The sequence below is a fragment of the Neodothiora populina genome (genome assembly GCF_041146345.1).
Source record: "Neodothiora populina strain CPC 39397 chromosome Unknown canker_contig_6, whole genome shotgun sequence".
Taxonomy (NCBI): domain Eukaryota; kingdom Fungi; phylum Ascomycota; class Dothideomycetes; order Dothideales; family Dothioraceae; genus Neodothiora; species Neodothiora populina.
The window spans coordinates 1,437,875-1,457,247 of NW_027191414.1; the positions used below are offsets into that span (position 1 = coordinate 1,437,875).

General features: G+C 47.9%; 2 protein-coding genes across 5 annotated transcripts; one reads left to right on the forward strand and one right to left on the reverse strand.

Moving 5' to 3' along the window:
- Positions 1-2,749: 2,749 nt before the first annotated feature.
- Positions 2,750-4,672, reverse strand: AAFC00_006095 (uncharacterized protein; the record flags this gene model as incomplete). Of its 2 annotated transcripts, none has more annotated exons than XM_069348653.1 (2): positions 2,750-2,941; positions 2,999-4,672. In XM_069348653.1, the coding sequence occupies 2 exons, from the start codon at positions 4,670-4,672 to the stop codon at positions 2,750-2,752; spliced, it is 1,866 nt and encodes a 621-aa protein (XP_069198195.1). The 2 variants fall into 2 exon arrangements, with proteins under 2 accessions (XP_069198195.1, XP_069198194.1); XM_069345992.1 differs by having other exon boundaries at positions 2,999-4,483.
- Positions 4,673-14,692: 10,020 nt separating this feature from the next.
- Positions 14,693-15,648, forward strand: AAFC00_006096 (uncharacterized protein; the record flags this gene model as incomplete). 3 transcript variants are annotated; one of them, XM_069345995.1, is made up of 3 exons in its annotated part: positions 14,693-14,875; positions 14,928-15,301; positions 15,360-15,648. In XM_069345995.1, the coding sequence occupies 3 exons, from the start codon at positions 14,693-14,695 to the stop codon at positions 15,646-15,648; spliced, it is 846 nt and encodes a 281-aa protein (XP_069198196.1). The 3 variants fall into 3 exon arrangements, with proteins under 3 accessions (XP_069198196.1, XP_069198197.1, XP_069198198.1); XM_069348297.1 differs by having other exon boundaries at positions 14,789-14,875; positions 14,928-15,306; positions 15,374-15,648; XM_069345994.1 differs by having other exon boundaries at positions 14,789-14,875.
- Positions 15,649-19,373: the final 3,725 nt, after the last annotated feature.

The window sequence follows — 19,373 nt, forward strand, 5'->3', positions numbered from 1 at the left end:
AGATTGCTAGTCCGTGAGCAAGCATATCGACTCAACGCTAGCCGTGCAACGGTATACCTTCATCTCGCATAATACATAGAAACCTCGGTAGAGCTCGAATGCTATATGGACCTCAGAGTGACCAGACCGGGCCGCTGTTTACCAATATCTTGTTTGTAAAGCAAACGCGTTTGCGGCCTAATCAATCAATATCCAATCCACGAACAGAGCACAGGCTTTCTCCCCCGTACGATCCCCGTGCGTGAAGCTATGGGAAGGACACTATAGTAGGGTAAGAAAGGTAAAGTAGCCAGCGTCAGTGCTCGGAGTAGTTTCCCATTCAATCTTCCAGACTCATCTACAAGCTCCGGACCGTAGCATCTTCTTCCCGAGCCGTCCGTCCGCGTGTTCTTTTAGTCTGGTGGAGTCGAACAGGCTGCTTGTTGCGAGCAGTGAAACGTGGATAAGAGACTAAATAACTCTGTTTCTCTTGGGAGGCGAATAGAAGGATCGTCCTGTTGGGTGAAGCCCTGTTGGGGGCGAGGACTGAATGTACATTCATATCGTCAAAAGTGGAAGGAGGTTAAGGTCGCCTAACCTCTCGGTAGATAGATGCAGAGCGTCGGTAATGTAAATGAATCAAGAGACGTAGAGCAGAGTTCGTTGGACGTGCGACTAAGACATGAGTTGTCGATGTGGGTCATATCAGGAGTGTGAAGTCTGTAGATTGTGTGTAAAAGACGGAGGTAGTCATGACAAATGTCTTGTTCTCTCTCTCTCTTCGTACAGCACTCGGAAGGAAAGATTACTTCCGCAGCACGACACCTGATGCCCCAATGCTCTCTAATGAATTCTGCTCCTGTGTAGGAGATTCTTGCATTATGAAGCAACATGGTGCGTTCACTACATTCTAGCATTGTTTCTGGACTAGTGTTGATGCGAAATGTGTCCTTCCAAGGTTCTTGTAGAAGTTCTGATCGTCAGTCAACGAAGGTACCTACAGTACTAATCTTGCCCTTCATAGTAAAGGCGACGTACTGTATCATCCAGGTAGAGATCAAACAGACAGCGAGACAAGATTATATGTAAGGTACGCCAAAGCAGCCAACTCACTGCATCATCTTACCTGAAGCACCTGCAGACTTCGCTTGAATGCCAAGCCTTAGCCAAGTCAGGTAGTCGAAGCGCATTTGAAAGAACGACTCGGTTGTTCAAGCGAATACACCCGCTTACCCTGACTTTGCCCTGAGTGATCATCTCGTCTCCTGTCGTCTCGGGAATCCTTCAAGGATCCTTCTGTTACCTTGTGTACCCTGCCCTCTTGCTCTTGCGCGACTACAGTCAGATATATTCATCGATTCCGAATCAAATCTGACATCATGTTGATCGTACATCCTGTAAGGTACCTCAGGAAGTAGAAAGAAATTCAAGGTCTACGATGATGGGTCACAGTGCATAACATGAGCTCGCCCAACGAGACGAGATCTGCAGGGCCGAACAAGCTTCGCCAGTCAGGAGATGTCGAAGGATTCGAACGTATGATATTTTGTAGTTTCTTAGCCCTTGGTCTCCATCAGCGATCACAACCGTTTTGTCTTCACGCCATGTCGGGAGTGGATTGATCATGTCCTTCGTCAGGAGATACTTCTGCGATTCTCCCGTAGGCCTATATATATAGCCGACTCCCCGTGTCCGCAGGCCCTGTTCGTCGATTTCACAGACACACTGTCTTAAAAAATTATACCAAAAGCGTTCAATATCAACATGCCTAAATACGTCCTCACTGGCGCAGATGGCAATCTTGGTCGTGTCGCAGCGACATGGGCGTTGCAGACGGCAGTGCCAGACCAGAAGGTCGTCATTACAACATACAAGAGATCAGCTGTCCCAGCGGGACTGCTCAAGTCCTGGGAGAGCCAAGGTGCAGAAATTCACGTGGCTGACTACGACTCCCCCGACACGCTCGAGCGGGCTTTCCAAGGAGCTGAAGCTGTTTCATTCATCTCGACCTGGCTTTTCGGCGAGGGTCGCCGTCGACAAGCGGCCAACGTCATCAAGGCCGCCAAAGCAGTCGGTGTAAAGAGAATATGTTACACCAGCTTCGTTGGTGCTGGACTCGGCGAGACCACAGACAAGGAAGAAGAGGTGCCTTTCCTACCGCGGGACCACGCCTTCATCGAAAAGTTGGTCAAATCATCCGGTCTACAATGGAACCTCCAACGCAATTACTTGTATGTCGACAATATCGCTGCTCTCTTTGCGCCTTCTTGGAAGTTTTGTGGCAACAGGTGGTTGAGCAACAGCCATATGGTGCCTGGCGCATACGTTTCGCGTGAAGATTGTGGCCGAGTTCTGGGTTCGCTGTTGCTAGGCAAAGGAGAGCCAAACACGGTATACGAAGTTACGGGCCCCGAGGCGGTGACAGACAAGGAAGTTTTCGAGTGGATGTGCAACCAGACAGGTTACAAGGCCGAGTTCGTCGACGTCCCCGATGTTGAGCTGGAAAAGTGGTGGGCCGAGCACAGTCTACCGTACGATGGTCTGGCCGACTTTTCGAAGCTGCCGATGAAGTTGTGCATGAACGACCTACTATGCTGTGGCGAGATGCTGGCGAGGGGTTTCATGTTGCAGACAACTAATGCTGTTGAAAAGCTTACTGGTAAGAGGCCACAGGGCTACAAGGAAGTGCTCGCGCGGTACTCGGACTTGTTCCCGAAGCCCGAGTGAAGCGTCTGTAAAGAAAGAGCAGACGGTCACTTTCTGATCACCATCATACATATTTCGATGCAGGGTCCTCTTGCTGAAGTTGCTTGTAGCCAGGCAGCGTCCATCTCCGGCCGGATTTGACTTGGCGAAGGCGCTTGTAAAGGATGACCAGAATGAGCAGACACGACGAGATCAGGATGATTTTCAGGGGGCTTCTTGCGATACTTCCGAGGCGGGTCATGGCCTGCTTGAAAGCCTTACTTGGGATTAGTCATATTTATACACGAAACACAGATGTTTAGTATCAACTTACCATTTTCCAACCGAGATAGATGTTCGCACTTGTGCCAAGGATATTGCCACTTTTATCAAGTGCCACTACACGAAGAAAAGAAGCATCACCGGCTTCGTATCGAATCTCTGTCTCGAAGGATTCTTTGATCGAAGTGGCAATGTCGGTCCAATCCTCTTCGGCCATGTCGCCGACCTGTGTAGACTTTTGTACCTTCCAAGATTTGACTTCGGTGGCGCCATTCCAGCTGACAAACAGAGATGGATTGGCCCCAGAGTCGAGCGTTACTTTTGGAGACCAGGTAGGGTTCCCCAGCCAAGGAGCCTTGAGAGCCTGGTAAGATTGGACATGGCCATGCCCCCAGGAAGCCTGTGTGGAGAAGCGGTTATCGCACAGTACCTCACCGTCGGCCGAGAACTCTGTCCATACACCGACATAGCCAAAGCCAAGCAGAACCTTTGGGTCGGAATTGTTCGTGGTTGGAATGAGCTGCATGCTGCCTTGGCTCAGAGCAAAGATACGATCTGGGTGGATGTACGACTTGACCAGCCTTGCTGTGAAGGGGAGAGAGGAGGAATCCGGCGATCCAGGATTGGTGGGATATGTCAATTCAATAAGCGCACCTCGAGAGGGTCTGTCTGTCTTGTCAGGATCATCGCCGCCGTTATCAAAGAAAGTAACAAGCTGCTTGGTTATGCCGTCTTTGTGGTTGTCCTCGCCGTGGACTTTTATCTGATCTGCCAGAAGAGTGGGGAAGTCTGTGAGGGGGTGAGACCTAGCAAGATGCTGGTAGGCAGAATTGGTCGCCTGTCCATTGCTCAGGTCCTTGAAAGTGTTTTGTTTACCTCCCAAGACCCAGATGATGTGTCCAGTGGTGCCATTGACGTATGTGATTGTTGAAGTAAATCGTGCCGAGATAAGGAAGTTGCCGAGCTCGTCCTTTTCAATGCTGTTGACGTGATACCAATCCCAAGGGTGTTCAGGCGAGAAACCGGTGGCGCCGACTGGATGAAATGACTCGTTGAGAGAATGATGTTCAGAAGCGCGCCACTGAAACAAGGGTTCTCTCGTGGTCAGGTTGACTTCTAGAACAAGACAGTCCCAGATGTAGACCGTGTCTTTGAGTCTGAAGATGCCCGGTTCACGCACTGCAAAGACCTGGTAGATTGTCATCAGAGCCGTGCCGTCTGGCGTGATTGTGAACTCGTGGAGATCGGGTCTCAAGCCGCCCACGGTGGATATCTTTGCAATCTCCTCGTATCTGTTATTCAACACATAAAAGTCGCCCTCTCCGTGCCCTTCGACCAGGTCGTTGCCGACCCAGAAGGTCAATACAGCCTCTCCCTGGTATTCCTGTGCTCTGAAATTGTATGCCTGCCCAGCGACATAGCGCTCCCACACGAGCTCGCCCTTGTTGTCTAATATCGTTACCGAAGGGTGCGACACTTGGAACCCTCGAGGAGCCAGGAAGACGTGGTGTTCATCGTGGCATTGTGGAGAATCCATGGCCTTTCTTAGTGCTGGCGCTACCAAATTAGACGAGTGGAAAGACCTGTAGGGGTAAGACCCATGGTTGAGCTCCCATGCGCCTTCATCGTCGCTGTTATCTTTCTGTTTTCCTACGTCGTTAGCATTGGCGAACGTCCACAAAAGAAGAAGGAGGGACTGGAGTAGGAAAGAGCGATGGAGATTCATGCGCGCTGAGGCTCAACACCAGCAGAAACGGGGTTCGAAACAACGAGTATCGGCGAGTACAGCGGGCTTTGGTGTGTGCGATTCAAAGATGAGGCATCCTTTCTGTTTTTTTTATTGTTGTCGTTGTTTCAATGACACGAGTTGAAGAAGAGAAAGTCTGGAGGAGCAGAGAGAAAGTTTCGATGTGCAACAAGACAAGGAAGGCACTATTTCTCAACATTGTTTTTTCCCTGATCCAGGAAGGTGCCCTGAGCTGCCCTATGGCGTCCAAAGCTGAGGTAAAGACCTGGGAGGAAGGTGCGGGGGTGGAGCAGCCGCCGGAGGCTGAAAGTACGTCCGACGCAACGTGTTATGCTAGGCGAATCCTGGGCGAATCCTGGGCAAAGGCTAAGCGAGCCATGGCAGGTATCATGTACCTGTGTCTTATCTTAAGGCAAGGTACCTTATAGGATTCTAGACGATCTTCACCCGCTGAACCGAGCCATGTTCAAAGAAGCGGTCGATCTCTGCACTGGTATCGAAGTCGCTGTCTTCAACGTCGCTTCTTCCTCTGTAGTCAATGTCAAAGGCATTGAACACCCCAATCCGTCGGTAAGTCGACTTTTCCCCGGTAGACGCGAGCATCAAGCCGCCGCAGCTGGCAAGACGTAAAAACGAGACATCGATTGATCGACCTTCAGACTCCGTGACTCGTACATCACACCGGCAATTCAATGGTCCGAGGTCCTCTTGTGAAGAAAAGGCGTGGAAACGAGGCTCGGGGCTGCTCCAACTATGGTATTTCATGTCGCTGAAATCTGCCTTGTTGGAAAATCGAACACCGCTCATAGTCCTGAGAGCTCCGTCGATGACCACATGTGCCTTCCTTACTCGTCCATATGGATTGTTGGGCGCTAATGGCTCTGCGATACACTCGACCACCTCAGCGCATCCTTCTAACGCTGTGTGATTGCCCCAATTATGCCGCAGGGGTGAATCGTTCTGCCGCTTCTGTGGAACTGTGGGTGGGACACCTATAACCCCTCTGATAGATGCCCACGACCAGCTTGGAGCATAGGGGTCCACATTGGACGGTCTCGTCCACTCGTCTGACAGAGCCTGATCCCACATCAATAGCCAGAGTCCAAAGCTACCTCTTGCGCTGTGCACCTTGTCGAACCAGATTCCAGCCACATGTGTAGTCTGTAAATGCGCGCTGCAGACGCGAAGCTACACCACCGACCGCCCGGAGACGATCGCGGTCATCGGTGAATTCTCGCTGGGAATAAGCCGAGACAAACTTTTCCCAGCTTTCCTGCAGTTCTAATATATCATGACTGGATGCATCCTTTACCCTGTGAAATATTGCATTTTGTAATCGTCGATCATGGACTCCATCCAAGTCGGATTCATCATCGGCGAAGTGGTCATTGGAGCTTGGCTGCTCCCTTTGTTTCCTGAACTGGTAGTTGCTCTGTTCGCACTGCCACACTATAGTATCAGAGCCGAATGCCAGAATGCGAGAAGAGAGGAGACGCTCCTCAAACAGCCACGCACGTCTGTACCCAGGCTCAACAAAGAGCTTAAATCGACATATCGGCTGGATTATCAAGTGTCCTTGGGAGCCGTTTGGGCATCGAAAAGGTAGCTGAAAATCCTTGAAATGAGGCTCCACGTGAAACGAACTCCACCTAGAAATACGTGAATTGTTCAAGAAGCTTTCCGCGCATGTCGGCGCCTTCGTAGCGCATATCGTCACATACGAGTTTGTGAATATGTCGGCAATACGTGGGATCTGTTGATTCTTATCTTCCTCGTCGTCCTGTACAATACAGAATGAGTCAACCCATAAGTACCTGAGACCGATTTGTCTCGCGACGTATATGGCGTCTGCAATGCCGGCCTGTAACCGGTGCATCGGTATACTTTGTTTCAATTCATTGATCGTCTCTCTTGTCGCCATAACATTCATACCCCAGCAGTAGCTCACCGTGGCATAAGTTCCTATGTGTCCGGGAGTGGTTTCGATTATTCGAGAAGTTGTTTCTCCGATCTCAATGACTCTTGGAGGCAATCTGACTTTCCCTTTCTTTATGCAGCTAACATGGTCACGATCACATATCTCCAATCGATCTCTAGCAATCTGAAAGACGGTCTCGGATCTAAAGTCGTTAACGAAAGGTCTGGTGGTGATGAAGTGCTCAGCGGCATCGCCTATGAGCATTTGATTAACGTAATGTTCTATACTGAGGAACAAGCAACACACCATTCGCAACATTTGCTTCAACCCAGAAAGTATGTTCCCATGTCGTCTGATCCATTGGAGGGAGCTCGGACTCGCCGGTCAAAGTCTGATAGTTGAAGTTCACGCCATATATTGCTGTCGCGGGCTCACCCAATGAATTTTGTTCGTCGCAGGCGTATGCACGCGCTCTGATGGCAAAATTCATACCCTTCTCCTTGGGCGGGTCATCGCTTGAGCACGATGAGCGACGGTGTCGGACACTGCCCTGCTCTGACAGACTTGATCCATCATTGGGCATCCCGCTCTCAGGACGACATCCAGCTTTGGCATTATCTCGTGGCCCTTGGCTACCATCTGAATCGTCGTCGCTACAAACATACTTGATATCGCTGTTATCGTTATCGGCATCGTCATTACCATCGTCGTCGTCGTCGTCGTCGTCGTCATCGTTAACGTCGCCGTCGTTGCCGTACTCATCCATCAGAAACCTCCTATGGAAGAGGTCACAAAGCCCACAGCCAGCATCAACACCACTTTCGATCTCCTCTAATGACCTATAGAACACTATTCCCTTGGACTGCAAAGGCATGTCGTAACGGAGCCGTGCCAAGCCATCTGGACTAGCAAAGATGTCGGAACAAAACTCGCAGATATCACTGTTTCCTTCCGACATACTGCAAGATGTTGCAAAGATGGAGACTTTAGTTTTCAGGTAGAAGAGTCGTGACCGCGGGTCAAATTGCGGGCCCACACTAGTCGATCAAACCTCGCTATCCAAGCTTCGCGATGTCGATAGGGCGTCGATGAATATGGCCGGGAGTAAAGCGAGGCTCATGTAATTTAGATCACGTGCATGTGATCTTATATACCTCCTGGTATACAAGATCTGATAGATGTGCGTGGAGGGCAGTTAGAACATCGCTGTCATTGGACGGCGTGTGAAGACGCATGACGATAATCCATCATTCGTCCCGGGACTGAGCGGGTCCACTCCCTGTCATTGCTGAAGTATCCTCTTCCGATGAGACCTTGTATTCTCGCACCTATGCATACCAAGATGAGGTCTTCGTTATTGAACACATACCTCTTCGCTTGATCTAAGGTCGCTGTTATAAGAACAGTAAAATTACCTACAGTAGTCGAGGTACAGTACTATAAAAGACACCATTTCCAAGCTGCTGTGCCTTATCTGCTTATCTCCAGACTACTCTGATGATACTGTAGGTCTCTGAAGTGCAGGGGTTGAAGTCAAGGTGCTATCACCAACCAGCTCATCGACCTTGTTGTTGTATGGTCATGAATGATTTTAAAAAACATGCAATATCGAAATACTTGTCTTGAGAGTTATGTGGCACGCCTACTGAATGTTCACCGATAAACTATGTCCTCTGTTGAAAGATTTGGCCAAATGCAGAACATGTAACTCCAACGGCAACCCTGTCCACACTCCCATGGTTATTGACGCGCTGCATGCTGTTGAGAAATATGTCAAGGTTAGAGCATATATCCCACCCCATATCGCGTAAACCGACGTGTATCTAATACAAAGACTGGTTGGGCATGTCCATGTAAATCGTTGCATAGGTACGTGACACGAAGGTTGACAAACGCGTGACCTGCCCCGCCAACGATACTCCTTATGCCTGCGGAAGCAACCAAAGCTGTCCTCTGTTCCTTTACGATAACTATCGCCATTTACATTACGTTCTAGAACGCGACGATGACATTTGCTTGACAATTATTGAGCCTATCAAATCCAATGCTGATTTCGATGTGATAGACTGCTCTTAGTACCTTAGGCGTACCACTCGCCTGTACGATTCGCTGATCCCAGGTGCACAAGAAAAACTAATCACCGAGTCTGTCAAGCCTCCGAATTCCTTCGGTGCATCATAAAGATGGTACAAGCACGAATCCTTCGAGGGAAAAAAGCAGCTGGAAATCTGGTTCGGCCCCTGTCTGACGCAATTAGCAATGTCGGCATGGATATATTCTATCTCCGAGAAAAGAATTAGGCGACAGTCCTCCTCAAGTTTTTAGCTACTGGCCGAGGTTCTTGCGGTATTATAGCTATCGTAGTGTGTCAAGATGGCAGAGACACTTTTCCCAATACTTAGACTGATACCACCTCTACACTCCGACACATCCACTGCTGCAACAATGTCTTCTCTTGCTGTTTCGGAGCGATATGTTAGTCTCCGCGACCACAATACAGTAGTCCGCGAAAATGTTGGAACTGAGTCCCAATGATTATTCTCCATGCTCTGTATATGGATAGTAACCTCTTAATGGAAGGTGTTTTCGAGATCTTGGCATCTTCGCAGCACAGGGATGGGCTGCGAGAAGAGTCATTGCTTATGACCCGCGAGGTCATGGCGAAGCCATGGATGCGCCACCCACGATGTCTGTAGAGCAACTTGCCGATGATCTCCGCGAGTTGTGCGCAATTGAGAAATTGCCTAGAGTCGATTTGGTGGGAATCTCGTATGGTGGTGCCGTTGCACAATACTTCGTTCTCAGGAATTCAAACCTTGTCCGCTCAGCGGTCTTGATGGGGACCATGTCCAAAGGCATCCCAGCTTTTGCCGGCCGTGCAACGATTGCTGAGAAGGTGGGACTTTATTCGAGCCAACTCTCGCGCGATGGTTTCTTCATAAAAGTCGAAGCCAATCCCAGATGCGTACAGTATGCAAGGTGGCGCCTAGCGTCGACTCGCACGGAGAATTGGGCTGCTGCATGGAGGGCACTTAGCAAAATGGATAGATTTGAGAAGTTATAGGATATCCGAGTTCCTGTCTTGTGTCTTACTGCGCGACAAGATACTTCCACACCGCCAGCGTTTCTGAAGAGCCTTGCCGGCCAGTGTAAGAAGGGTATTCATCGGGAGATTGCTCGTGGAGTGCATTTTCCCCCCCCGAGAGCCCAGATGCATGTGCGGGGGTGGTTCTATTAAGTGGATGGGTCTAAGCCGAATGCATCATATAGGGCCAAACGCGCCACGTCGAAATGCGAATCTGCCGAATCAGTGAATACCGGGCGAGTATGAAGGTCAGGGGCGAGCGATATTGGGCTTCGCTTGGTGGGCTGAAGATGCAAGGCATACGAGCGTAAGAGTCCTTAGGCTACATACTTTTTTCACAGATTATCCCACATCATTAAGTCAATTGCCATAGTCCGAGCTTCCTAAACGCACTAGACAACTCCAAGTTTAGTCCACAAGGCCGAGCTGGGGCCTGATCGTGGGAGAGACATTATATGGATTGGGCTATAATACAAAGGCTCGTGAGATAACTCCACTACCTTAGGGAAAGGAAAGCTCTCATAATCGCTACAGATGTGCTGTGACTATATGCTGTCCCCTCGAAGAGCTACTCAGTAAAGCTCTTAGGCATTGCAAACAAATGAAGATACCAAATTTTTGGGAGTAACCCGTAATTGACCACTGACAGTGTTCTTGCTCTCCGAATCAAGCAATTGGGTTGTCCTTAGCGAAATAGTACCTCGCGGCAGTAATGAGAATTGCGCCGACCATGATAACAGCCGACTGAAGGCAATGCCACCAGTGTAGCCATTGTAGTTGTTGATTAAAGCGCCGGTAATAGGAGTGCCTGCGAGACCGGCGAAACCCACCACGAACGTCGACTGACTAATATAGGTACCGATGTACAACAACATCAGAGGACTTTTGGAGGCTAGGAATGAATAATGTACCTTGCTAGGATGGTCTGCGGTATATGCGACGGTCGACATTATTAACGTGATGATAATACCGCTTGTGGCTCCGAACAGTATAGACAGTACGATAAGTCCAGCTGACGACTCGATAGCGAGCCAGCAAAACATTAGAATCGAGGAGGCGTAGCAGGCGAAGGTGATGATGTTGAATTGTCCGAGATAATTAGAGAGGCTGCCACCTGACATGCGTCCGACAAAGGAGCCAGCATTAATCATGGCGAACAGATATGCAGCTAAACCAGCATCTATGCCGTGAGCTAAGCCATGATTGGCAAGGTAGAAGTAAGGAGTCCACAGCCCAAGAACTACCATGAAGAGGGCGGCAACCTGGGATGAGTATTGGGGTTTCTTAAAGGCCTCAAGGAGGATGAATCGACCTTGTCTCCTCATGCTGGTCGGGCGAATAGCTACGGCTGCTATGGCGAGCAAGAAGAGACTTAGAAAACCACAGGTCCGCTGGGCCCAGCCAAACCTGACGCTCGGGATGAGATTGTTCAAGATCACCGGGTAGATGATACCACCAATTGGAGAGCCAGTCGAGGCGAATGACATTGCCATGGCTCTCTTTGAGAAGAAGTAATGACTAACGACAGATAAGGCAGGCGCAAAGATAAGACCAGACGAGATGCCTAGAATAATCCCTTACCCTAACCCTAGTGGGATTTCAGAGCCTGCTGCAACTCCGTGAAGATCTTTTATTGGCCTCTCTTCACCTTACTCGCATCACCATGATGCAGCCTCCACCTAAGATTCCAGTCATCACTGTATAGTCTCGCCTGTGCTGCGGGTGCTGCTCTAGTGATATTGACGTCGCATTTGACAGGTTCAACGAGCATAATCGCAGACAATGCTGATTCTACCATCAACCTCTTAGAACGTTGTGTTCCGATGATGGAAGCTAGATTTTTGCAATGTTCGAACAGCGAACCTTGGTGCCTCACCACAATGTGCGCTACGCACATGCTACTGATGATGCACCTGAAGAAAGAACAGCGGCAGACCGCCAATTGCTCATGTGCGCAGAGGTATCTACAATTGCATTATACGCGCTACGGGAGACAGTAGCTCACCCGATCAGGTGAAGATGACCCACGGCCAACACCTAGAGACTCTACGTCTGGTACCAGCGAAGTAAACTTGCAATCTCAGCAGCGAGACGTGTCTCAATACTAGGGATCTTGAAACCATACTCAAGCTGATGTTCCGCTATCTAGACGCACGTTGCTTACCGACAAGCACAACTGCAAAGTACAGCGATTCCCTCAATGTCACAGTGGCCAGATAGAAACATTCTCGGTGTGAATATACGTACTGGTTCGGTCCGGTCTCTTGATCTGGGATACTAAATCGTGCCGTAGTCCGAATTTGATTCCTTTGATTTTGATATGGATTCTGATAGTATGTGGGGAAGCATGTTGGGATCACAGTAGCAAGGCTTTCTCTCAGCCTAGTTTGTGGATGAGAGTATCGATGCAGGCAACAATAACCAGCTATTTGTATTGGTGTTGCACGTTCGAATGAGAGAACCCGAATAATGCATCTTGCTCTCTGTTCTAGCAGTCAAGGCTGCGTTGTGCCAAATAGACAAGCGTGAAAATATACTTTACACAGATGATTTGTCGCGATTCCCACAGCCTTGACGAGTGGTCGTGGTAAAAGCTGTGTGATCACTGGTAGCAATCCTGTTTGTCAGATACATTTTTCACATGCGGTACGTCTAGATATCCACCACTTACAAGAGTAGTCGATAATGTTCAGCTTTCCAAACGTGCAATATCACCTGCGACTACTAAAACTTCGCAAGTGTCTATTAGATGTCCGCGGTCCGTCCTAACGCTGCCGTTTCCTGGTGCCATACGACTGTGGGCGGAGTGGGCTACCGTGTTTCTCATAGTAGCTCTCAGCGAAATTGTTTGCGATTTCAATCCTCCAGGACCAGAATATGAGACTCCACGGAGGTTCATGTGGAGAGACTAGTTGCAGGTCAATCACACATGACAGATATATGGATGCAGCCCAGCGTACGATCAAAGGATGTGAAGTTTCTCCGGATATGGTGGTGTGAAGTGATCTTTCAAGCTTGTCAAGTATGCTGCAAAGGCCCTGGCGGATTGATAATCCCCTTGCTTGGCATCTCCATACTCGCAGCATTATATGATAGCGCATTCTTAGTCCTCGTACTGGACTTCGGGGCTTGACGTTGAACATGTTCCAATCCCCTCAAGCTCAACGGTAGTATAGAGCATCTTCTGTGCCAGAAAGGTTACATGTTGATCTCTCCTGTCACGCCAAAACGCTCACTGCAGCTAATGTGGGGCTCTCATGTACACCAATCGGAGTCACGCTTTCTACTTTACCGTCGGACAGCTTGTAACTATGTCGAGGTTCTGCGACTGAGACCAACGCAAAAGCATTCCTACTAAGTCTAAATGCACAGCTGGTAGAGCAAGATGCGTTTACAATTGATGATATGTATATCAACGTCGGCATTCCCATGACGGTCTCAGCCGGGATCCAACGTAGATGTTGTGATTTATAATCAATCGATCAAGCTGACCATGTCACAAGATGTCCTCAATATCACATGAATACTGCTTCGCAGTCTGTTTCCACGGACGCGCAGCTCTGTCTACCATCAGTATCGACTGCTATAAGGCGATGTCATGTAACACATGACAAACACGATGACCCCTCGAATATGCTTCGCAAGCGACTTGATCTTATTTCTCCGGGTCTTGCTTCCCTTCGCAGTGGTTGTCATGAGAGCGGTAATCGTGAGGATGATATGGGATGATATGGTCTTCTGCAAGCGATCACGGTCCACCAGGATTAATCTATCCGTAGAGTATGAGCAACACATTACATACGGCTCCAAGTACTTCGAAAATCTGTTGGAGGCCTCGACTGTGGTGGTCACCAGTCCGCCGTCATCGCCACTCTGCTTTTTCAGCTGAACAATATCAGTTCGGTAACAGTCTCCGACGCTGTCATCCCTCTGATGACGCCAGCATACCCGGGTCCGCATCTGTCTTCAATCTCATTTATCGCGTGGAAATATTTGACCAGGCAGGATCGACAATTAGGATCGTTAAAGTAGTATCGACCCTATAGACCCATCCCGGCTTCCCCTTCCACAGAACTTTAGAGTGGTAATCCGACGCTTTTTCTGTTCTCGAACAGCCTAAGCGGGGGTCAACGGAGCCGACTAACATCGAACGTGATTGTATGGTATCTTGAATTGATAACAACGAAAGACAGAGGTGAGTCGGTCGAGTGGATCATGTTCGCCGTCTCCATATAGCGGCTAACCACGGCCCCAGGGGTATCGAGATGAAACCAATGGAAAGATCGCAGCTTCAATCTTGACCGGCTGATGCATCCTTGTGCTATGGTCTTTACCGATCGTGGTGGCTTTTCTATAACTTTTTCCAAACGGATATAGCCTCGAATAACGGATAGAAGGTGTTGATGGCCGATTGTATCGACCCTGGACTCACTGTACTGGTTATGTGGCTTGCGATGTTAGTAATATTTGGTTTTGTTCTGATTCGGGCATACTGTATTCCGCTGTTGGCTCGTCACGAACCAAAGTCTTCTGATTCAATATTGACTGATTATTCTTGATATGGTTCTAGATAGTGAGATTGCTCTTGAATTATGGGTTGAACTTAAGTAGTCCATCATCTGGAATGCTTCGCCTTCATTCCCACTGTTGTCTCGTCAGAAAGATAGATGATTTGAGACCATGTCAAGGATTCCGGAGATAGTGAACAGATGAGTGACAATGATCAATTAGCGTGCAACTGATGAAGACAATAATCGCCGCCTATTTCAACTGGATATTTAGCCATTGATCGTTTTGTGGGGCGTATCTGCAACTGTATGTCACCCTGCAGAATATGACGCTGACCTCTAAAATTGCTTACGAATCCTTTACTTAGGATCAAGACGAGAAGAGTCACGCCATAGTTAAGCGCATGCAATGATTAGAAATCAAGAATAAATGAAGTAGTGTTATGTTTGGTGATCTTGTACCTCGACCGATGGATATAAGGGTGTCTATGCGCTGTTACACACTATTGGACGTCCACAACAGAACCATCCAACAAAGTATCACACAAGAACTACTACGTAGCGAAAAATCATCATCACCAGCAATGGCATCGACTGTCGTTCTAGTTACAGGAGCCAACCGTGGATTGGGCGAAGGACTAGTGGAAAGATTTCTTGCTCTGCCAAATCACGTATGTCTGCACGCCTAATCAATGCCGTTTGGAGCAAGTCTGAATATACTAGACTGTCATCGCTGTTTGCCGCGACCCAGCTCACACGACTGCCAAAGCTCTTCTTGACCTGGGTACAGGCGAAGGCAGCAGTCTGGTTATGGCCAAGTGCGATGCGTCGGTAGAAGAAGATCCGGCCACCCTAGTGAAAGACCTTCAGTCGAAGCATGATATCGACCATCTTGATATCGTCGTCGCTAATGCTGGTATCGTCAAAGCCTTTCCTCTAGTCAAAGACGTCAAGCGCTCTGAGATTCTTGAGCACATTGAGATAAACGTTTTTGGTGTGCTCTCGCTGTATCAAGCTACGCGTAGCCTTTTACAGAAGTCGCAAGCACCTCATGGGCCAGTCCTTGCGCTGATGGGATCGACTGCTGGTTCTCTAGAGTATGGTTAATTCCAGTCACTTTGTCTCATCTGGAAGCTTATCAAATCTCCCGAACAGACGTCAACCTTCAGTCCCAAATGCTGCCTATGGCGCGTCCAAGGCAATGCTACATTGGTATGGCATGCGCATCAACTCAGACGAGGAGTGGCTAGCCAGTTTTGTCCTGGAGCCTGGCTTTGTGCAAACCGACATGGGAAACTCTTCAGCGCGAGCTTTTGGAATGGAAAAAGCCATCACGACTGTAGATGACTCGTGTGATGGTATGTTCAAGGTATTGAACACAGCCACCAAAGAACACTATGGTGGAAAGCTCGTAGATTTCAATGGCGAGATACAGACCTGGTGATCGGATCAGGTCATACCTGAAAGGCATATGTTTTCTGCTAGTCATGGGCGTATATGAGTCTATAAACACATGTCGATCGTGGCAAGCTTACTGTGACAGTGCAGTAGATATTCAACCAAAAGCCAGATATTCAGATGTAAGATAAAAAATTGGTTGAGTCCTAATACAGACGGGGGTCATCAATCTGTCGCTGACACAAGTACTTCTCCAGTCAAGACAGTGGTCCTCAAGAATAGATGAAACGGCCAACGGAACGTTGTCTAAAACGACTGTTACGAACGTCGAGTGGCCTGCGTCTCACCCCTATCGTCATATTTTCTGATTCTCAATGCACGTTGTGACTTTAGATAGCACCAAGGAGATCCATATGTCGTGTTGCACGTTCATGCTTGATCCAACCACTGGCCTCAAGAGCCGCCACCAATGTATGTACCATCAGGTAGTGGAGAAAGACGACGTAAATGATATCCAGGAGGATTCTATAGAAGCAGCTACCACGCTTCGGCGGACATTCGGTAACCCTCCGGAGTGTTTTCGGTGAATCTAAGAGTCGAGCCAGCGACAGCATTGTCTCATACGCTTTTAAAAGGACAACAGCAGCGAAATGCCTGGGGTCGCATCCGTCTTGGCCTCAGGGAAGGCCAGAATTCTCGCCTTGTGAATCTCGCGCTTGAAACGTACTATAACAATCGCAGTACTGATCCTTGCTTATGCCGGGTTGCATCCTGACAATATTATAGAAGATACAGGACTGCTGTTTGAGCATTTGTATTAAGATGTGTGTTCCATTTGACTAGCATAGAAAAATGATTTGTCTCAGTTCAAATTATCTTGGGGCTTTACACCGGTAAATCTTTACAGCTATCGTGATTTGTAATGAAGAAGTAATTAGTAGCGTCCATGCATTTGAGGAAAGACATTAGGATCGAGTGTGTTGCACATCTGTATGTCGACTCATTCTTCAGCAGGACGCCTGCAGTATTCGCTCAGTGTGAGAACCTTTCCCTGAGACTGTCTGTCCGAGATTTGGTTGTCATTACATGACCTGGAAATCTCCGATCTGACATGCGCATAGAAAACCTGGAGTATGTTGTCAATCTGATCTAGATGATAAACCTGGTAGAAAGCTCTCTCGCTAGTCCTCGGTCCATGTTGCCTCCCATTGTGTACTTTGATAATCACCATTCGACCTAGTTGTCTTCGGCCATCTAGCAGTTCTGTCGACAAGGCCAAAAGGATATTGAACATAATAGATGTGGATCTCGTCCGTATCTTTGGCTAGCGCCTACTGGGCGTTACTCTTGGTGCTTGATACCGTGGTTGATAGATGGCCAATCCCACTGATAGTGTGCTTGCAAAATGTTTGCCCGCCTAGATATTGAATCTCAATCGTCGCGTAAGGTGTACCCCTTTGCCCCCCGACATCACACGTATATTTGTAATGAAAGCCCATGTTCACGGTTCCGCCCGAAGGTACCATCTGGCAAGCCATGTTGGCCACGCAGGGGTTGCCCTGATCGTAGTACAGGACGGAGATCTGCCGTTTGACACTGTAAAATACCTCCATCGTAGACTTGGAACGCCACGCCGGTATCGTCGGCACGAACACTGCCCCTGTAAGACGAGGGTACAATATGAGTCCAATCCAGAAGCCCCCGTGCGAGGTTCCAGTTGAATCCACCTCCATTATATGTGGACCTCCAGTTACATATGTGTCCGTGGCTCGCATCGCAAGCCTCGCCAATGAAATCTGGCGTGCGAGTCTTGGGGTCTTGACCACCATAGATATCGGTTGCGAAGATTATAAACTGGTTGTAGCATGATATGCTACCTGTTGTACAGCAGGTCGTTGAATACCAGATCTCCGTGTTGTCTCCAGCCCAGTGGCATCTCGGATAGGCAAAGTAGGGAGTCACGTATGTCCTGTCGCTCTAGGTTCTGGTCGTGGACTGTTAGTCACCTGTTGGACAGGCGTCTGTATCACCTCTGGAGACGCAGGTGCCCGATCTCGAAACGACAATCTTTGTATCGTCATTACAGACACAAGACCATCTAGGTAGAGACTGTCATCAGGACATTGACAAAACCCATTATTGCAGGAGCCAATCGCTTGAGAAGTACAATCAGATCGTGTCTGACATCTAGCACCACCACGAAGTCGATCAGAATTGCGACAATTGTTCGTCACGCAGTCGTTGTTCCGTATGCAGCTTGATCCTTGACTTTGAAATTCGCATGATCCTTGAGAATTGCAAAAATAAGACTGGAAATCTGAAATTTGGGTGCACTTAGAACCGTCGTTACCAATAACACATGTGTTGTGCCGGAAGTCGCAAAAACCTACTGCACAATCGGACGAGATAAAACCCGACGCGGCGGTCCCTATCAACCCGCCTGCAGGAATCAATCAATATTCTGGCGATATCTCAGTTCCCGGACTAGATGGTGTGTTTCTGAGTATCTCAAAGGACTATGCGGGTCTTGGATTGCAGACTGGTACCATCAAGGTGAATGGTTTCGCTAATTGGCGATGCTTCGACGGTGGTGACCGACTTTTGTACACTGACACAAACGACAACCGTTCAACAGCGATTCGCCCAATGTCTGGTCCGCCATCGATGCCAGCCTACCCAGTATTAATTGATTGATTGATTGATTAGTCTATCAAGCTATTCACGGTCTTATCGTCCGTATAAGCTGTCCAATGTCGTTCCCTCGTTTTCTTATCTGTTGCTTAGCCTTACAGATAATAAAAGAAGAACCTTAACGCTCCTTGTTCCTTAATCGCCACCCTCCTATTACTGTAGAAGGATAGCTGCCATCCTGGTTATCTATTAAAGAAACCGGACCGTCGCTTTTACTATTTTTAAATTCAGTCTCTATTACTTAAGCGGGCTATTTACTAGCTAATCTATGTGCATTTCTCTTTTCTTACTATACCCTCTTAGTAGAAAGGATAAATCACCTTATCTGTTTCTTACTATCTGCTTAAGTTCTACTTATATACTTATTTAGCGTTAGCACTAAAGAAGCACGTAAGCTACTATCTTGTCTTTCTGCCTGTATTCGCATTTACTACTTTCCTCGACTTTAATCTTTGCTAAATAAGATTAAAGATAAGTATAGTTTGTTCTTACTTATACAAGAATACCCGCTTGCTCGGAGTTTAGCGCTCTATAAAGCTTAAGCGTGTGCTTACTTAAGAAAGCTGCATTTAGCCTCTATGTATATTAACCTTATTTATTTGTTTTTAATGTTTAAGCTTTTAAACGCCTTTATTCTGTAAGGTCCTTAATAAGAAGTATTTAAATTACCCCGCTCTTCTTAATTCGGACGTTAAAGTTTTTAAATAGTTTTGTGCCTGTCTCTATAGTAGTTTAAGTAGCTTAATAAGCACATTCGTTTCCTGCATTTCCTGTATGTGCTAGTACTTAAACAAAGGTTACGTTAAATTTACTCTGTTTAGCGTCTTAAAGCGTTTAAAGGATGCCTTAAAGTACTTCTCTGCCTCGCTTAGTACCGTTACTCTTTACTATAGCTTAAAGTGCCTCTTAGCTGTTTATAATAATTACATGCTTACAATTTAAACTATATAAGGTAAGGATATAATTTAACATTATCTTTAGGGTTAGGGTTAGGGTTAGGGTTAGGGTTAGGGTTAGGGTTAGGGTTAGGGTTAGGGTTAGGGTTAGGGTTAGGGTTAGGGTTAGGGTTAGGGTTAGGGT